The 16345-nt window shown below is 32.1% G+C and overlaps 1 protein-coding gene across 1 annotated transcript in view; it reads right to left on the bottom strand.

The window, feature by feature from the left end:
- Window positions 1-225: 225 nt before the first annotated feature.
- Window positions 226-16345, bottom strand: part of LOC145335111 (uncharacterized) — an 85035-nt gene continuing 68915 nt past the window's right edge. Inside the window, exons 6-8 of the mRNA XM_080180841.1 lie at window positions 11174-11280; window positions 896-1012; window positions 226-456 (exon numbers count right to left, since the gene is read on the bottom strand). Of these exons, the coding sequence (XP_080036967.1) occupies window positions 371-456; window positions 896-1012; window positions 11174-11280 (310 nt within the window). The 3' untranslated portion in view covers window positions 226-370. The remainder of the gene's footprint in view (window positions 457-895; window positions 1013-11173; window positions 11281-16345) is intronic.

Raw genomic sequence — 16345 nt, 5'->3', positions numbered from 1 at the left:
ATAATCTGATATTCAAGAAGGCTTTTTATCAGTGATTTTTCTGATTGCTCCCTTGAATCATGATTACAAGAATTAAACATTGAGCCCTACCCTCTTCAAATTAATTTATAATTTTTTATTTTTTTCAATTCTTTGTCTTAATCTACGTATCACTAGAATAAATAAATAAATAACTTTAATACTAACACTTTAAACTAAAATTATAATAATAATTTTCTGTAATAGAAAATATAACAAGTTTCTACCCACTAAAGAATCATGTAATGTTTGTATTAAACTATTTATCACTTGAGTAAAGTCTTTTTCTAAGGTATATTTGTGTAATTGTATGTATATATGTAACTGATATAAATAGTTGTGGCAATGTTTATTATTCTTCTGTTGCCAATTTATTGGCAATATCTTCCCAATTCTCTGGCAATGGCACTTGACTGCGAATATGAGGCTTCTTATCCTTCATTAAAACAACAAAATGATAGTTATTTCAAATATATTCGAGAAAAAAAACACCACAAAAAGATAATGTAATATTTTTTCTTCGAATTATTTCACTTGTTAGTTCTTGCTTGAATTTATATAGTAAAAATTCGAAGCACTATTGTGTTATTGAAATGCTTGTATACTTCGGAGGCTACAATATAATGAATCAAGGACCCTTAAAATTTCATTAGTACAGCCAGGTTAGATATTGTAACAATCAATTCTACAAAAAAAAAAATCACGAAACCTTTGGAAGGAAGGTGGGGGGTATGTCTTGTTTTTACACTTATAACTGAAGAGGGGTGGGTAAGAAGGGGAGGAAAAGGGAAGAAGGTTGTGAGGAAATTTTCCATTAGAATTGTTTGTCCGGTTGTACGGCAAGTGACTCAAATATTTATAATTTTGTTGCATTCCTGAAATCCGTCCATAACGCGTCCACGACGTCTAAAAGGCTTCTTGAGACAGATCATACCGTAAACGCGGATTCCAGGTACACGAGCATACGGCGCCCCTGTCTGGGCCAACGGTCCCTCTGAAATAAAAAGACAAATATTATTTCTTAGTTGTAAACATTATTTCAACAATTACTTTAGAAAACAAGGATAACACAATTCTATGAAAGGCTTTGGGTAGACAAAATATTATAAAGCACATGTCCTCTAAAGTTCGTCAAAATTATAATACTAATTACAAAAATATTAAATAGTCAATTAGGATAATTTTTCATTAGGGGGTGGGGGGGGGGGGGAAGTGTAATCTTTGAAGAGGAGTAAAAAACGGGGAAGCTAATTCCCCAAAATACTTATAAACCTTCCCAGGACCTATGAAAAGCTTCAATATAAAGGAGAATCATATCGGTTGACAAAGCCCAAATTGTGTCAAAAATGATCCATGTGACGTCATAAAAATGAGGGAGATGAGAGGAGAAGTAGGAAAGAAAACCCCCCAAAAAGAAATGGATAATCCCTCATTTTCATGACTTCACACGGATGATTTGACACAATTTGGGCTTCATATCGGTTAATAGGTTATCGAGATCCTTCTGTACACACAGACAGACAGATGTACTACTGTTACTTTTAATAATGGTAAACCAACACCCCTACATCAAAATAGAAATAAAACAGTAACAAATTATGACATTTAACAGTTAGGGAGTTGAATCCATTTTTATAGAAGCAGAAATATAATCTATGATTATGGTTTTGACCCTCTAAAACTGTAATCTACCTTTCCACTTTCCCCTCTCTTGGTGAAGATATCTTCAACGCCGATACGATTTTTGAAATGTAAGATTCTACTTTCCCTTCTCTTGGTGAAGATATCTTCAACGCCGATACGATTTTTGAAATGTAAGATTCCACTTTCCCCTCTCTTGGTGAAGATATCTTCAACGCCGATACGATTTTTGAAATGTAAGATTCTACTTTCCCTTCTCTTGGTGAAGATATCTTCAACGCCGATACGATTTTTGAAATGTAAGATTCCACTTTCCCCTCTCTTGGTGAAGATATCTTCAATGCCGATACGATATTTGAAATTTAAGATTCCACTTTTGCCTCTCTTGGTGAAGATATCTTCAACAAGAGAGACAAAAGTGGAATCTTATATTTCAAAAATCGTATCGGCGTTGAAGATATCTTCACCAAGAGAGGGGAAAGTGGAAGGGTAGATTACAGTTTTAGAGGGTCCAAACCATAATCATAGATTATATTTCTGCTTCTATAAAAATGGATTCAACTCCCTAACTGTTTAAAGACACTAGAGGGTTGTTAATTGTCAAGATCTATAATAAAAATAATAATATGAGAATAATAACTATAATCAACCAGGGATAAGGTATTAGGAGAAAAAATGACCCTGAAAAAAATTATATCCCTAACTAAATTAGATCTTATAACTATGAACAATCAGCAAGAAGGAAAACCTAAACATTGTAGATATGCCATATAGTCAATTAATTCATGGAAATTGCAAGCCGCAACAATACTTTTGTTGTTATCGTATCAACATGTCAAAATATAATTATTAGAATATCGTTATCTGTCAGATACAATGATATAGTTTTTTTATAATTAGGGTCGGTCCGTACGTCCGTAACGGATAGCTTTTTTCGTTAATTTAGGCATGTTAGAATTGCCCTATCAATTTCAAACTTTGCATGGTGATTCCTTTAGTAGTTTGGTATGATTTAGAAAGCGTAGCAAATCTATAATCATTACCAGAATGTCCGTACGTCCATTTTAAACATGTTGATTTTTAAAAAATTTTAACAACAAATTTTAATGGGATCTAATTATCCGATTTATCTGATTTTTTGCATATTGACTCCTGGAACAAAAAAAGTAAACTGTTATAAGCGAAGCAACTCTATAATCAAGTGCAAAAAATGTAAGTATGTCCATAAACATTATCCTGTATCAAGCAGTTTTTCAACAAATTTACTTACAATTTTGCTTCAAATCTATATTCTGCTTATTAAGTGCTGACACTATACAAGTGTTAATGTCAGTTTGTCCTACCGTTTCAGTGCTTCGCTTTTATGGATGTTGTCATCCTTGTTAATGAAATAGAAAAGCTTCGCTTTTAAAAAGGACTAATACATCCAAGAAAACGAAAGATTTCTGTAAAAATTTTAAATTCAAGTAAAATTAAGGAACTTTATTAAGCCAGTGGCGAGCACAGGGTTTTGCCATGAGAAATAAACCTTGAGGGGAGGGGGGGGGGAGGTAGAAAAGTGGGCTAGCAGGCCTTCCTAATTTAGACTTAAAGGGTAATGTTGACACCCCCTTCAAAACAAACTTAACAAGGATGACAACATCCATAAAAGCGAAGCACTGAAACTGTAGGACAAACGGACTTGTATAGTGTCAAAACTGAATAATCATAATATAAATGCATAAGAGTCGATGCAAAATCGTAAGTAAATTTGTTGAAAAACTGCTTAATACAAAATAATGTTTATGGACATACTTACATTTTTAGGACTTAATTGTAGAGTTTCTTCGCTTATAATATTGTACTTTGATGTCCCAGGAATCAGTATACAAAAAATCAGATCGATCGGATAATTAGATCATATAAAAATTTGTTGTTAAAAAAGTAAAAAAATCAACATGTTTAAAATGGACGTACGGACATTTTGGTAATGATTATAGAGTTGCTACGCTTTCTAAATCGTACCTAACTACCACAGGAATCACCATGCAAAGTTTGAAATCGATAGGACAATTCTAACATGCCTAAATTAACGAAAAAAGCTATCCGTTACGGACGGACGTACGGACGGACCGACCCTAATTATAGAAAAGCTTCGCTTTTAAAAAGCTTCGCTTTAAGGTATATAATTATTTTAGTAGTTTATTGAAAAAGTACTTAAAAAATCATGGGAAAAATAATTAAATTATAAAATTATAAAAGTTTAATTTTTTTAATTCAGGGGTTTAAAAGGCTGAATATTTTTATCTACGTAGATTGTCCTATTTTATCTAATATGTTTTTCTCCTTTATGCATGTGCGTGTTTTAGGCTGTTTTCTATAAAAAAATTAAATTTAAAAACCAAAACAGTTTTACAAATCTTTTTTCAATTGTTTCTAAAATTCTAAACCTATTTTTAATAGAAAAAATGTCCTAAATAAGTGTAAAATAGTTTTTTTTTCACATCGTATTAAAGACTGTTTTCTGTTGTTATATTAAAAACTAGCGGCTACGCCCCTAGAGGCCTCAAGTGGCATTTAAATGTTTTTTTTTATGTTAAATAACTAATTTGAGAAATAATTTGTCTATGGTCTATCAGCTGTTAAATTCATGTTTCTACGCAGCGCCACTACGCTACGTAGAGACATTTATACGCTAGCGCCAATATGCGGCAGGAATATTTCAATTTTTTTCGATTTTATTGTGATTTCTCTTGAGAGGGTGGTGGTACCCTCCCCCAAAATAGTTATAAATATTCCCGGGACCTATGAGAATCTACCCTGTTAGGGAGAACCCAATCGGTTCAGCGGTTAGCGAGATCCTTCGGTACATTGGAAATAAATTTTTCTTACAAATTGACCTGTCCTAGTTTTTTAAAATAATGCAATATTGAAGTACATTATATGACATTTGATGAAATCATACTACAGTTAAAATATATTGTTTTATTGAAAAGTATATAATTTTCATGTCTTAATTTGTTTTAACTGTTTTTCACTTGATTGTTCACTTTAAATTACATAACAACATAACTAGTGGCTTCGCCACCAGCTTTGAACCTTTCATGAACCAGGGACATTTGAAAATCAAAATCAGTTTAAAATAGACACGCATTTTTTTCAATGCATGCCCGCTGAACATTTCTTTTTAACCACTCCTCTCCGCCCCCCCCCCCTATCCCCCCTCAAACTAGACTGGCATATAAATCGGGGAAAGACAAATTTAACGTCCATTGTTCGATCTCTTGCGATTTTTTGTTTGCTTTATCAACAAAAAATGAAGTGGCTGAAGGGTTAAGTTGTTGTTTTGAAGATCTTGGGAAAAAAAGAGCAAGTTCAAGTATAAATAGAAGAATTATGCATATTAAACAAGGATATTTTAAGACCACAAGTAGCTGATACACTATTCTGATAATAAAATCAATTAAGATAAATAGATATGTATTTAAACATAGGCATAACAAGGATGACAACATCCATAAAAGCGAAGCACTGAAACGGTAGGACAAACGGACATTAACACTTGTATAGTATCTGAACTGAAAAATCGGAACATAAATGTATAAATGTCGAATCAAAATTGTAGGTAAATTTGTTGAAAAACTGCTTAAAAACAGGATAATGTTTATGGACATACTTACATTTTTGGACTTGATTATAGAGTTGCTTCGCTTATAATATTGTTCTTTGTTGTTCCAGGAATCAATATACCAAAAATCAGATCAAACGGATAATTTAAACACTTGAAAATTTGTTGTTAAAAAAGTAGAAAAATCAACATGTTTAAAATAGACGTACGGACATTCTGGTAATGATTATAGAGTTGCTACGCTTTCTAAATCGTACCCAACTACTACAGGAATCATCATGCAAAGTTTGTAATCGATAGGACAATTCTAACATGCCTAAATTAACGAATAAAAGCTATCTATCTCGGACGGACGTACGGACGGACGGACGGACGGACGTACGGACGGACCGACCCTAATTATAGAAAAGCTTCGCTTTTAAAAAAATATTATTATACATACATTATCACATAATTATATGTATGATTTGGTACTTTCCTAACCTGGGTAGGCCATTGCAAACGCTAAAAATACCATAATATTAGTTTTGTATGTTGAGAAAAGTATTTTATAGAGATGTTATGAACACATTGCTAAAAATTGCAAACAATCATAATGAGGCTATTGAATCAAATTTTGAACTTCCTTAATATTTAAAGTCTTATTATATATTAACATTTTCAGTAAATTCTTTGTGTATAGACTACAGGAGCTAATACCAGTATTGCCACCCCCCCCCCTTATTGAAATTTTCTTTACCTTTTCTTAAATATGGATTAACTGACAACCAGTAATTTAATTATAGAGATTATTTATTTGACACATGCAAAAAATCACAATTTAAAAAAAAAATACGATTTATGTATCCCAAAGCATAACGACTGGCAGATGGACATTACAATGTATAGATTAGATGCGAATATGTCATAAGAATCTTCACTGAAAATTTTAGCTGTCTATATTCAATTTCAGCTAATAAAATAACATTATAGGGTAGCTTCGCTTCTAAAAAAGTAAGCTCTGGGTATAAGTCAGAAAACAATTCAATGACGACAATTATTCTTATCTGTCTTGGGTCTAATTAATTTCCAACAACAATATTGTTTCCAGGGACTTAGGGACAGGTAAATTGACCTCCCTCAAAAGGAAAAAGGAAAATATCCACGAGTTTTGCATTATATTATCCTATACATCATTAATCTAAAAATTACGGAGATACGGAAAGTGTCATGTGTATTAGACGTATTCTTATGACGTCACACATGACACTTTACATTACAACGAAAAAATCCGTTTCTCAAAGTCTCGCTGACAGCTGAACTCATTATACTGTGCTTTGTAGGGAATATACATACTAGCTCTTTCATGTTTTAAAGCTATTTTCATTGGGATGGGTTATGTGTCTATTGATTACTTGATATAAAAAATGTTGTTTAAAGAATAAATAGGACTTTAAATCTTTTAAAGTGACTTCAAGGCCAATAACAATTTATTTGCACACATCCGAATTGGGTTCTTCAGATGAGACCAATACACAGCATCAATAACTCCAACATTTTATTAATCTCAAAATTTTTAATAAAGAAGGTCCTCTTAGAATCATTTACAAGTATCGCAACTTATATTTTTAATCGATAACTTTATAAAATGTAATGAAATAAAACTTTTGATTTTAACATATTAAAAAGTTTTAGGACTAAAGGATTGACAATAACAAAGGAAAGTCATGCATACCCAAACAAAGAAGAGGATTGCAAAACGTGAACCTACAGACAAAAACACACATTTTAGAAGCATAACAGACTAACATACAAACACAATAAAAAGTTGTCATGAATACGAAACCTTCAACTAAAAAAAAAACAATTCTCTAGTGCTCAGTTTATATCATCTCCTAAGTGCATTAGTTATACATCAATCTAATTTTATCAATAAATCTCCAGAGTAACAGCTAATTAATTGCATGGTATAGTAATATATTCTAAAACAGTCCACAGTTAATAGAACAATACACAGCGCTAGTGTTAAAAAGAGACTATCCACAAAAACACACTGCTCAAAAAGTAGCAATATATTTGGATCAGTTACATCTAATCCTTGTCAACCTTCTATGGTCGTTTCTGTACAAAAGTTTATTTTAAAAATGAAAACAGTTATTAAAGTAACAGAAGAATTTCAAAAATCCATGTTCCATTAAACTATTTTTATATATTTTACATTTCACACATTAAGATGAGTTTTTTTTGCAACATATAAACATATCAGGGGGGTTAAATAATTCCCCTTTTTTGATAGTTTTCCCCCGCTCTACTAAAAAAACTATTACGCCCTTGAGCCTCAGTTATGGAGTTCCTACGCTACTTAAATAACATTTAATATAGACTAAATTAAGCGTTATAAATAAACCACATTTCAAAACATAAACATTAGAACATGAACTTTTAAAAATTAGTTTTGCATGAAGGATGCAAAAAAATATTGAAAAAGTAATTTTAGACAAAAAGCTTGTTCATTATATTCGAAGATGTTTAGTAAACCATGACAGTTTAGGAAAGATAAATCATCCAATATTTCAAATTTTGGTACCAAATTATATGAATGAAATAGACATGTGTTCAATTATATGAATGAAATAGACATGTGTTCATATGTTAAAAAGAATAATTTATAATCTAAGAAAACATACTCAATGAATAAATAAGATCTAAATTTTTGTCAGTCATCGTCACTAAATCACCAAAATTTACAATGAAATTTTATGCATCGTTGAATTTTAGTTTATTTGTATAAATGCATTTTTTTATTTTGAAATCACAGAAAAGGTAAAAACTACTGGAAGTTATAATGAAACATACTGCTGCTGTATCAGATGCATGTAAAAGTGGCTGACTCAGATTATGACGTCAAAAAAAATTAACCAATGAGAGGCCACTATAAATTTTATCATTGGTCAATTACAGTGTATATTGGCCTCTCATTGGTTAGTTTTTTTGACGTCATAATCTGAGTCAGCCACTTTTACCAGCTTCTTAAAAGTACAAAAAGGGAAGATATTTTAATCATTTTTATAGACGCAACTTATTACTAAGCTTAAACATTTAACACTAAGGTCGTGAAATCAAAGATTAGGCATGAATAAATAAGCCCTTTAGGTCTACTACGAAGACCTTGCGTGAAGTTTATGTTATTAACCGTTCACATTTACATATATGGTACAAAAATCTTAAGATATCAAAAATTATGAAGCTCACATCTATTTAAACTTGTAATGACCTTAGAGAGGTTAACTAGTGGCAATACTGAAATATTCAGCGGTTTTAAATTTTTTTTACAAATTATTAATTACTATGAATGCAAATTTTTTGCTGATATCAAATTATTACATATATATCTAAAATAGTAGATTATTCTAATTAGAATTTTAACAAGAAAAGACAATTTTATAAAGTTTAGTTTTTTAGGTTTCATATTCTATGGTTAGGTTTTATATGATTCATCATCATCATCATCAGACGCATCTCTCTTTTTGACTGTGAAGGCCAGAGAATACGGACACCTTGTTCCTCCATGAATTCCTGCTGTCTTTGGCAAGTTTCTCAGCTTCTCCCCATGTTAATTCCAAATCAAAGAGGTCCTTTTCAGTGCTCCGCCTCCAGGTCATTTTTGGTTGTCCCCGATTACGTTTACCAGTGGTGGGGTTCCATTTTAAGCACTTTTTTGGAAACCTATTTTGTTCCATTCTGAGCACATGTCCTAGCCACCTTAGTCTTTTATATTTCACTTCTGCTTCAATACTATTGCACTTGGTCTTAGCATACAGCTCAAGGTTTGATATTTTGTTTGGCCAGAATATTTTGCAAATTCTTCTTAGGCAGCTATTGTGAAATGCATTAAGTTGATTTGTTTCAGTTTTCACAGTTCTCCAGCATTCCGCTCCATAGAGAAGAACTGATTTCACATTACTGTTGTAAAGTCTGATTTTTGTTTTCAGAGCAAGTTTCTTTGAATTCCAAACGTTGTGTAGACTGTTGAAAGCAACCCTAGCCTTATCAATCCTGGTTTTAATATCAGCTTTTGAGCCATTTTCACTGCTGATAACACTCCCCAGATAGGTGAATTTGTTGCTTTGTTTCAATTTTTCACCATTTATTGTTATAGTTTGATCATGGTTTGTAGGTATATTCATAATTTCAGTCTTCTTGACATTAACAAAGAGCCCGACTTGTCCTGCATATTTGACTAGTCTATCTGTCTTAGCTTGTAGATGTTTAATTGTTTCTGAAATCAGTGCCAGGTCATCAGCAAAGTCCAGATCTTCTAGGTGTCCTAGTATGCCCAGCTGGAGACCACGTTTTTTGTCCTCTGTGGTTTTCTTCATCACCCAGTCAATGACCAATATAAATAGAATAGGTGATAAAATGCATCCCTGTCTAACTCCAGTGCTTATTTTAAAGAAATCAGATGTCTTATTGTTTCCAACTGAAACACAGGCTTGGAAGTTGTCATAAAATTTAGTTATCATAATTATCATCTTTTCTGGTATACCATAACTTCTTAGTATTTTCCAGAGTGTTTGTCTGTGTATGGAGTCAAAGGCCTTAGAAAAATCAACAAAATTTACGTGAAGTGGCTTGTTAAATTCAACACATTGTTCAATAACTGTCCTAAGGGTGAAAATTTGGTCAACACAGCCCCTTCCAGCACGGAATCCAGCTTGTTCTTCTCTCAGTTTATTGTCAATTTTCTCATCAATTCTGTTTAAAATAACTTTACATAGGACCTTGCTTGGGATAGAAAGCAGCATAATTCCTCTCCAATTATCACAATTGTTCAAATCTCCCTTCTTAGGTAGTTTTATGATTATACCTTTAGACCAGTCCGTTGGTATCTTTTCTTGCCTCCAAATTTTATCAAAAAGATCAGTTAGAGTCCTAGCAGAAAGATCTATGTCTGCCTCAAGCATTTCGGCAGTTATCAAGTCTATCAAGTTAATTATTCTGTCTGATATAGGTTTCCAGTCTATTAGTGAATTGACATGTCGTTTTTGAATAATTATAGCAACACCATACATATGTTGGCTTTCATGACCAGAATAAAGTATTAGGTGGCCATCTTTGGTTGTAGTTTGTCCTTGTCCTGTCCATCTACATTCTGCAATCCCAAGTATTCCAATATTGTAACTTGTCATTTCTTTAACTACTTGGGCTGTTTTAGTTGACTCATACATTGTTCTAACATTCCAGGTTCCTATCTTACAGCTTTGCTTAGAACTTATTGGTCCTGTCATCAAGTTGATAGCTTCCTTTCGGATTTCACCATCATCTTTCATATTCTCAGTAAACTGAGCATCAGTTCCAACGGTTCTTGTTTCATGCACACCTCTGGCTGTGTGAAAGCCATTAGTGTTTGAGGTTCTGTGGGTGTTTTCGCTAACTGTGGGGATTTTTACAGGTAGGATAGTTAGTCCTACGCAAACCTTCCATATCCCTGGAAGGAAGGGTGACTGGTAAGGGGAGGGACGTCAATATCCCCCAGTACTTCAAGAAGTACCTCCTGCCCTCTTTTATATGATTATACATGGTTTTTATAATTTCTAAAAATGTTGAATTTAAAAAAAAAATTAAAATCTGCTAAATTGGAATTTGTTAAGTCAAAAATTCCTTGATATAAACAACGCATTTTATACATTTCAAATGTCTTGGTAGCACTTGCAGCGAGCATTTCATAGCTCCAATGTTGTGTGTGTCTGTCTGTCCGTGCTGAAGGATCTGTTCCTTCTTTATAGTGTATTTTCTTAATGGTCCTTGGAGGGTAAAAAAAGACTAAAATCAAAAATGTGGGGTAGTCGACTTCCCCAGCCCTCCCCCACCTAGGGTGCCCCAAGAGGCCTCTAGGGGCGTAGACGCTAGTTAGTAATTTATTATTACCTAGAAATGAAGAGTCTGGACACTGACAGATGACAAGATAGTGAGCCTTCCCAGTTCTGATGTTCTGTAGCGCCAGGATAGACCAGTCCTTTGTGTTAGAACAGTACCTAAAATATATATAGACATTTTTAGAATTTTTAATAAAATCTATTCATAGGATTGTTCACAGAGCTCAAAAACCCCGTAGCAAACAGAAGCCTAACATTTAGCCGCGCGGCTCTCTACGCAACCGTTTCGTTTTCATCAACCAAATTTCACTTTAAACAATATCCTAACTTTAAGCCGCGCAGCTTACTAAGCCACCCAATGCATCACTGTCAGTATTGTGGCTCACTAAGCCACAGCCGTAGCCACTTACGGTCATCCTCAGCTGCGAGGTTTTAAGAAGTCGCAGCTGGATTCACCCATGCATCTTAAAAAATCTTAATTAAGTCTATTACGTTTCATTAAATTTTCAACCTTTCTTAGTAACTTTTTTTAAAAAAAGTTCAGCAATTTACCAGCAACCTTGTTTAAGGATTTAAAGTACAACCTATTATAATTTCTGCTCTGTATAAAATTGCAATTTTTTTCGCTAATTCTATTTTATTGCATAAAGATATAGATATATATTTAATTTATAGAACATTTCAAATTGCAGTCTTACGCAAAATTAAGTGGAAAAATATCCTCTTTCATTTGTATTGACCATTTTTACCACCCCCTCAAAACTGAATATGAATATTAATTTGCATCTGAACCTTACGTCTAAATAATTTTTATCTTAGAAAGTAAAAAACATGGGGGCAGATTAATTTATAGCCCATTTTCAAAAGACATAAAGACAAAGTGGATGATGAGAGGTAAAACCAATTATCTGTCTAAATTTTGTCTTTAAAAGTAACAAACTGGTCTTAAATTTTTTAAAAACTTTTCAACTCTAAAAAGCGAACAATAAAGGGGAACTATTGTCTAAAATTTCACGTGGCATTCTTTATTATTATATCTAATGGGAAAAAAACTATTCCAGTATGGCTTCGAAACCAATTAATATCCACAGGATACGAACCAGTTCTCAGCCATACCAATAAATCAAATAATATTAAAATTAAAATCATAACTGGTTTTATTCTTATAAACTTTTCATTCTTATATTTGCGGAAATAACTATAACACAACTAAAAAGAAGGTCCAATATTTGAAATTTTAGGAAATTGTAAAAATTAAGCTGTAAATTATCGGGAGCTAATCTTCTACCCCAAGCAAATTTCATTTTACTTTACGCAATCTTAAATTTTATCTGCAATAGGCAAACTTCTCTTCAAAAAGAATCCTTTTGATTATAAAAATGATTCAGTTTCAAGTTTGACACAATTATCAAATATGCGTAGGTAATGATATCTTACAGACAAAACTTAAGAACGTATTTGTTCATGTTTCACCTCCCTCAATTATGAAAATTTTCTTTTAAACTTTATATTCATTAATATGATTCTAGACCACCAAAATCATGCCCCTCCCCCTTGTTTCGAAAAACTGAGTATCTAGCTCCTTTGGGGGCTCAAACCTTCTGGGGTCCTATCCCTACAGGGGACCATCCCTGCGGGGCTCTTCTAACATCTACTCAACCTAACCTAACCTAACCTAACATAACATAAACATATAAAATAAGTTTTTTTAGGTTCGTTTGTGGTCCAAATGCAATATGAGAGATACCGCCTAAAAATAAACAAACAACAATACTCGACGTTTTATTAGTAAATAATCATATAGTATTATAGACGGCTTTCCGCGGATATTAAAATGAAAAAATTATAGAATTAAAACCAGTATTGTTAGCCCCGAGGGCTAATAAAAATTTTATGATTTCTTATTTTATTATTCGTGGAAAATTGTGTGTAATACTATACTATTCATGATTATTTTGGTGTGGCTAAGAACCAGTTCTAATCCAGCAGATATTAATGGATTTTGAAGCCATACTGCAAATTGATTTACATGAACAGGACAATTGCATATAAATTAATATTTCGCTTTGTATGAATCAATTCGGTTTTCCCCCAAGGGCAAAAGAAAACACAGTTAATAACACTCAACTGTTTGGTTTTGCAGAAATCCTTTTCTGCAAGCTAAAGTAAACCGGAAGTATTGTGGATTTTTTGTTGCCATTCTTTTAATGGAATCATATATAAAGCATTTTTGAAGTAATGATGAAAGTACCATAACGGATAAGCACATAAACAATGGTCTATAAGTACAGTACATAGTGATTTTTATAGAATTTGTATACACAACTAAAACTTGTAATAATATCAGTTCTAGACTCTTACTTTGCTGTGATATAAGGTAGAAATTATTAGTATGGACAAAATTACATTAATTGCAATAAATCAGAAGTAATTCACTAAACAAGGTTGACTCAATTAACTTGTGACGTAGCGCAGAAAGAAGAAATAGAAAAGTCTGCCTAGACAAAAATATAGGGATCGCAAATAAAAGTTAAGATCTTTGGACAAATGCCGGAGTATTTTTCTAGCCAACATGTGGGGTGCTAGCCAGGGTGCTAGCAGTTAAACGGCCGAATATAAAATTACAGGCTATGAAATAAAAAATCTAAGAATAATTTGGAATATAAAGACCCAATGATAAAATATGCCTACAAAATAGGACATTAAAACTCTGCTTTAATGTGGCAATATAATTTTAATCAAATTCTAGCAAATGTAGACACTTAAAATAAGTTTTTTTAAAACTTTGCTAGCCTTAATGACAAAGTAAATTGTAAAGTGGCGAATCTACAGCAAACAAAAAATAGGGAAGTTGATAATAAAGGCAGAGTAATTAATAATGACTGTAGTATATACTATAGTAGTAATTATTATATTATTGCAATTGTTGTTATTGAGATCTTATCAGCAAAAAATCCATCATTCTAAATGAAACAATTTTTAATTATAGTTGTTATAAATGGGAGAAGAGGTGTATTTTAATTTCCGCCATTGTCATAGCGACAAAGAATATATTTATTTGATTATTAATAAATGGCCAATAATCCTTCCAACTTTAAAAGGAGTCTCTATCAAGCAAAAACAATTTTCTAATAATCCAATAATTTGAGCCCAAAACATTTTTGGACGAAATTTTTTCCAAAGCTAATCTTTATCTTTAATTTAACTGTTTATATGTTTTATATGGACAAAATATTTTAACATTTTGAGACCAATATTTCTTAGGTAGGATTATTCATAAATTGTGTTATTATGAGTCAAAGGGAGGAATAAAGTATCTAAACTTTCTATATATATTAGGAAAATTTATTCATATCAGTCATAAATCAGAACATATACACATCATTTTGAAAATACTTGCGGAAACTTTCCTAAATTAAGGGTTTGTAAATCGACCTTTCACTTCTCATTTTAGTTTTTAATAAAAAAAAATTAGAGTTACTTTTATCCAGTGTTGATGTTTTTGGGGAGGGGCAGATACCCTTCCTTAAAATAATCATGAATCTTCCTGATCTATAAGAAGCTTAATTGTAAAAGAAGAACCATATCAGTTAACCGGTTATCCAGGTTCTAAGCTACAGACACACAGACACCTTGTTGTTTTTATATAAGCAGGAAAAAACCAAGAATTTATTGGATTGTGAATGTGATGTTTGACCAAAAAAGGAGTACTTCATATTTTACTAGGTGTTTAGGGAAATATCAAAGAAATATAAATCAATCATCCCCTTATTATAAAATACAATATTCTGGGTTTACTCGGAATCAGTATTTTACACCCCAAATCCATGATTATCTAATAATCTTTTTTTTTAAAAATAAGGGCCTGACGTGAAAAGGAATCACAGCGAAATGTTTTATTCTAGGAAGGTGTTGTCTACCCCCCATGCACGCACCTTGGACGTTGGCAATTCAATCTTTTCCTGACTTTTTTGTCCTTGACTTTGAAAGGACCAATTAATGCAAAAATCGTGCATCATATCCGTCTAATTAGAATATGGCTTTAAATGGCAACTTTGGCATTAACATAATTAGTATCGTCTCGTCTAGGAGGTGTTGGGTTCGGTTCTGTACCACACCACGTCATACTAAAGATATTAAAATGGCAGCCATTGCTGCTATGTCAGGCCCGTGACATAAATTATCCTGGTTTGTAGACAAAAAGGAGACAATGACCACGTTGCTTGTCCTAGATAGTGAATCCTGACAGAAGAGGTGACAGAAGAGGCAATTTCATTAATAGAAAAAAAAATAAAATGGCGTATCAAATATAACTAATATATAATAAAATTTTCACACTATTTAAAATGCAGCCTTTTTTTCTTAAAAGATTTACTAAATTGAATTGAAAATTGCCTTAACCAAACCACAAAACGTTACAGGATCTAATTTGTTGTAATTGATTATGTACAATCTTGGAAGTGCATGTACAGAGATGCAGTGATAGGTCCATTAAGAATAGATTATACTAATATACATCCCCCATTCGTGGAATTCCATTTTTACTAGCACATTTTTGGGGTAATTTTTTATCTATTTTCTGTACGTCTGTAATGGCATTATATCGTTATTAGAATGTAAAAAATATGTCGGCCTTCCAAATTCTTCAAGGTTTTGAGAGAGAAATATATTATTTTCATTGGTCCTATCCTTGCAAATCCTGATTTAACTTAACACTAATGCATTTGGTCAAATAAAATAAACAGTTAGTCTTTTTATAGTTCTATTATAACAAGTAAACGATCATGTTTGTAGATAGATATAATAAAGAAATTAAGAAAAAGAGAGAGCGAGAGAAAAAGAGCTAAATAAGGAGAAATAGAAAGACAGAAATACAGACAGATAAACATACATATATAGAGAGACAGACAGACAGACGGAGAAAAACAGACACAGACAAAGTCATGTTAAGAAAAAAGAATGAAAATATTTTAAATTATAACATAAGATTTTTAAATTATAAAAAATTACATTAACTATATGGAAAATACAAAGATTTAAACGAAGAAAAGGAAGACATCTTTTTTTGTCTGTTGTTTAATATTTTACAAACTACTTAATTGATTGAGTTCTTCATTTAAGTTCATAAAGTTATAAATAAAATGGATATGAAACTCTTTTAAAGTTTAATCTTCCAACTTTTTTATTTCCAGTATGGCTTCGAAACCGACTAAAATCCACTGAT

This window comes from Acartia tonsa, chromosome 2 (genome assembly GCF_053477335.1).
Source record: "Acartia tonsa isolate MP-2025a chromosome 2, ASM5347733v1, whole genome shotgun sequence".
Classification (NCBI taxonomy): domain Eukaryota; kingdom Metazoa; phylum Arthropoda; class Copepoda; order Calanoida; family Acartiidae; genus Acartia; species Acartia tonsa.
This window is presented reverse-complemented; position numbering and strand designations above follow the sequence as displayed.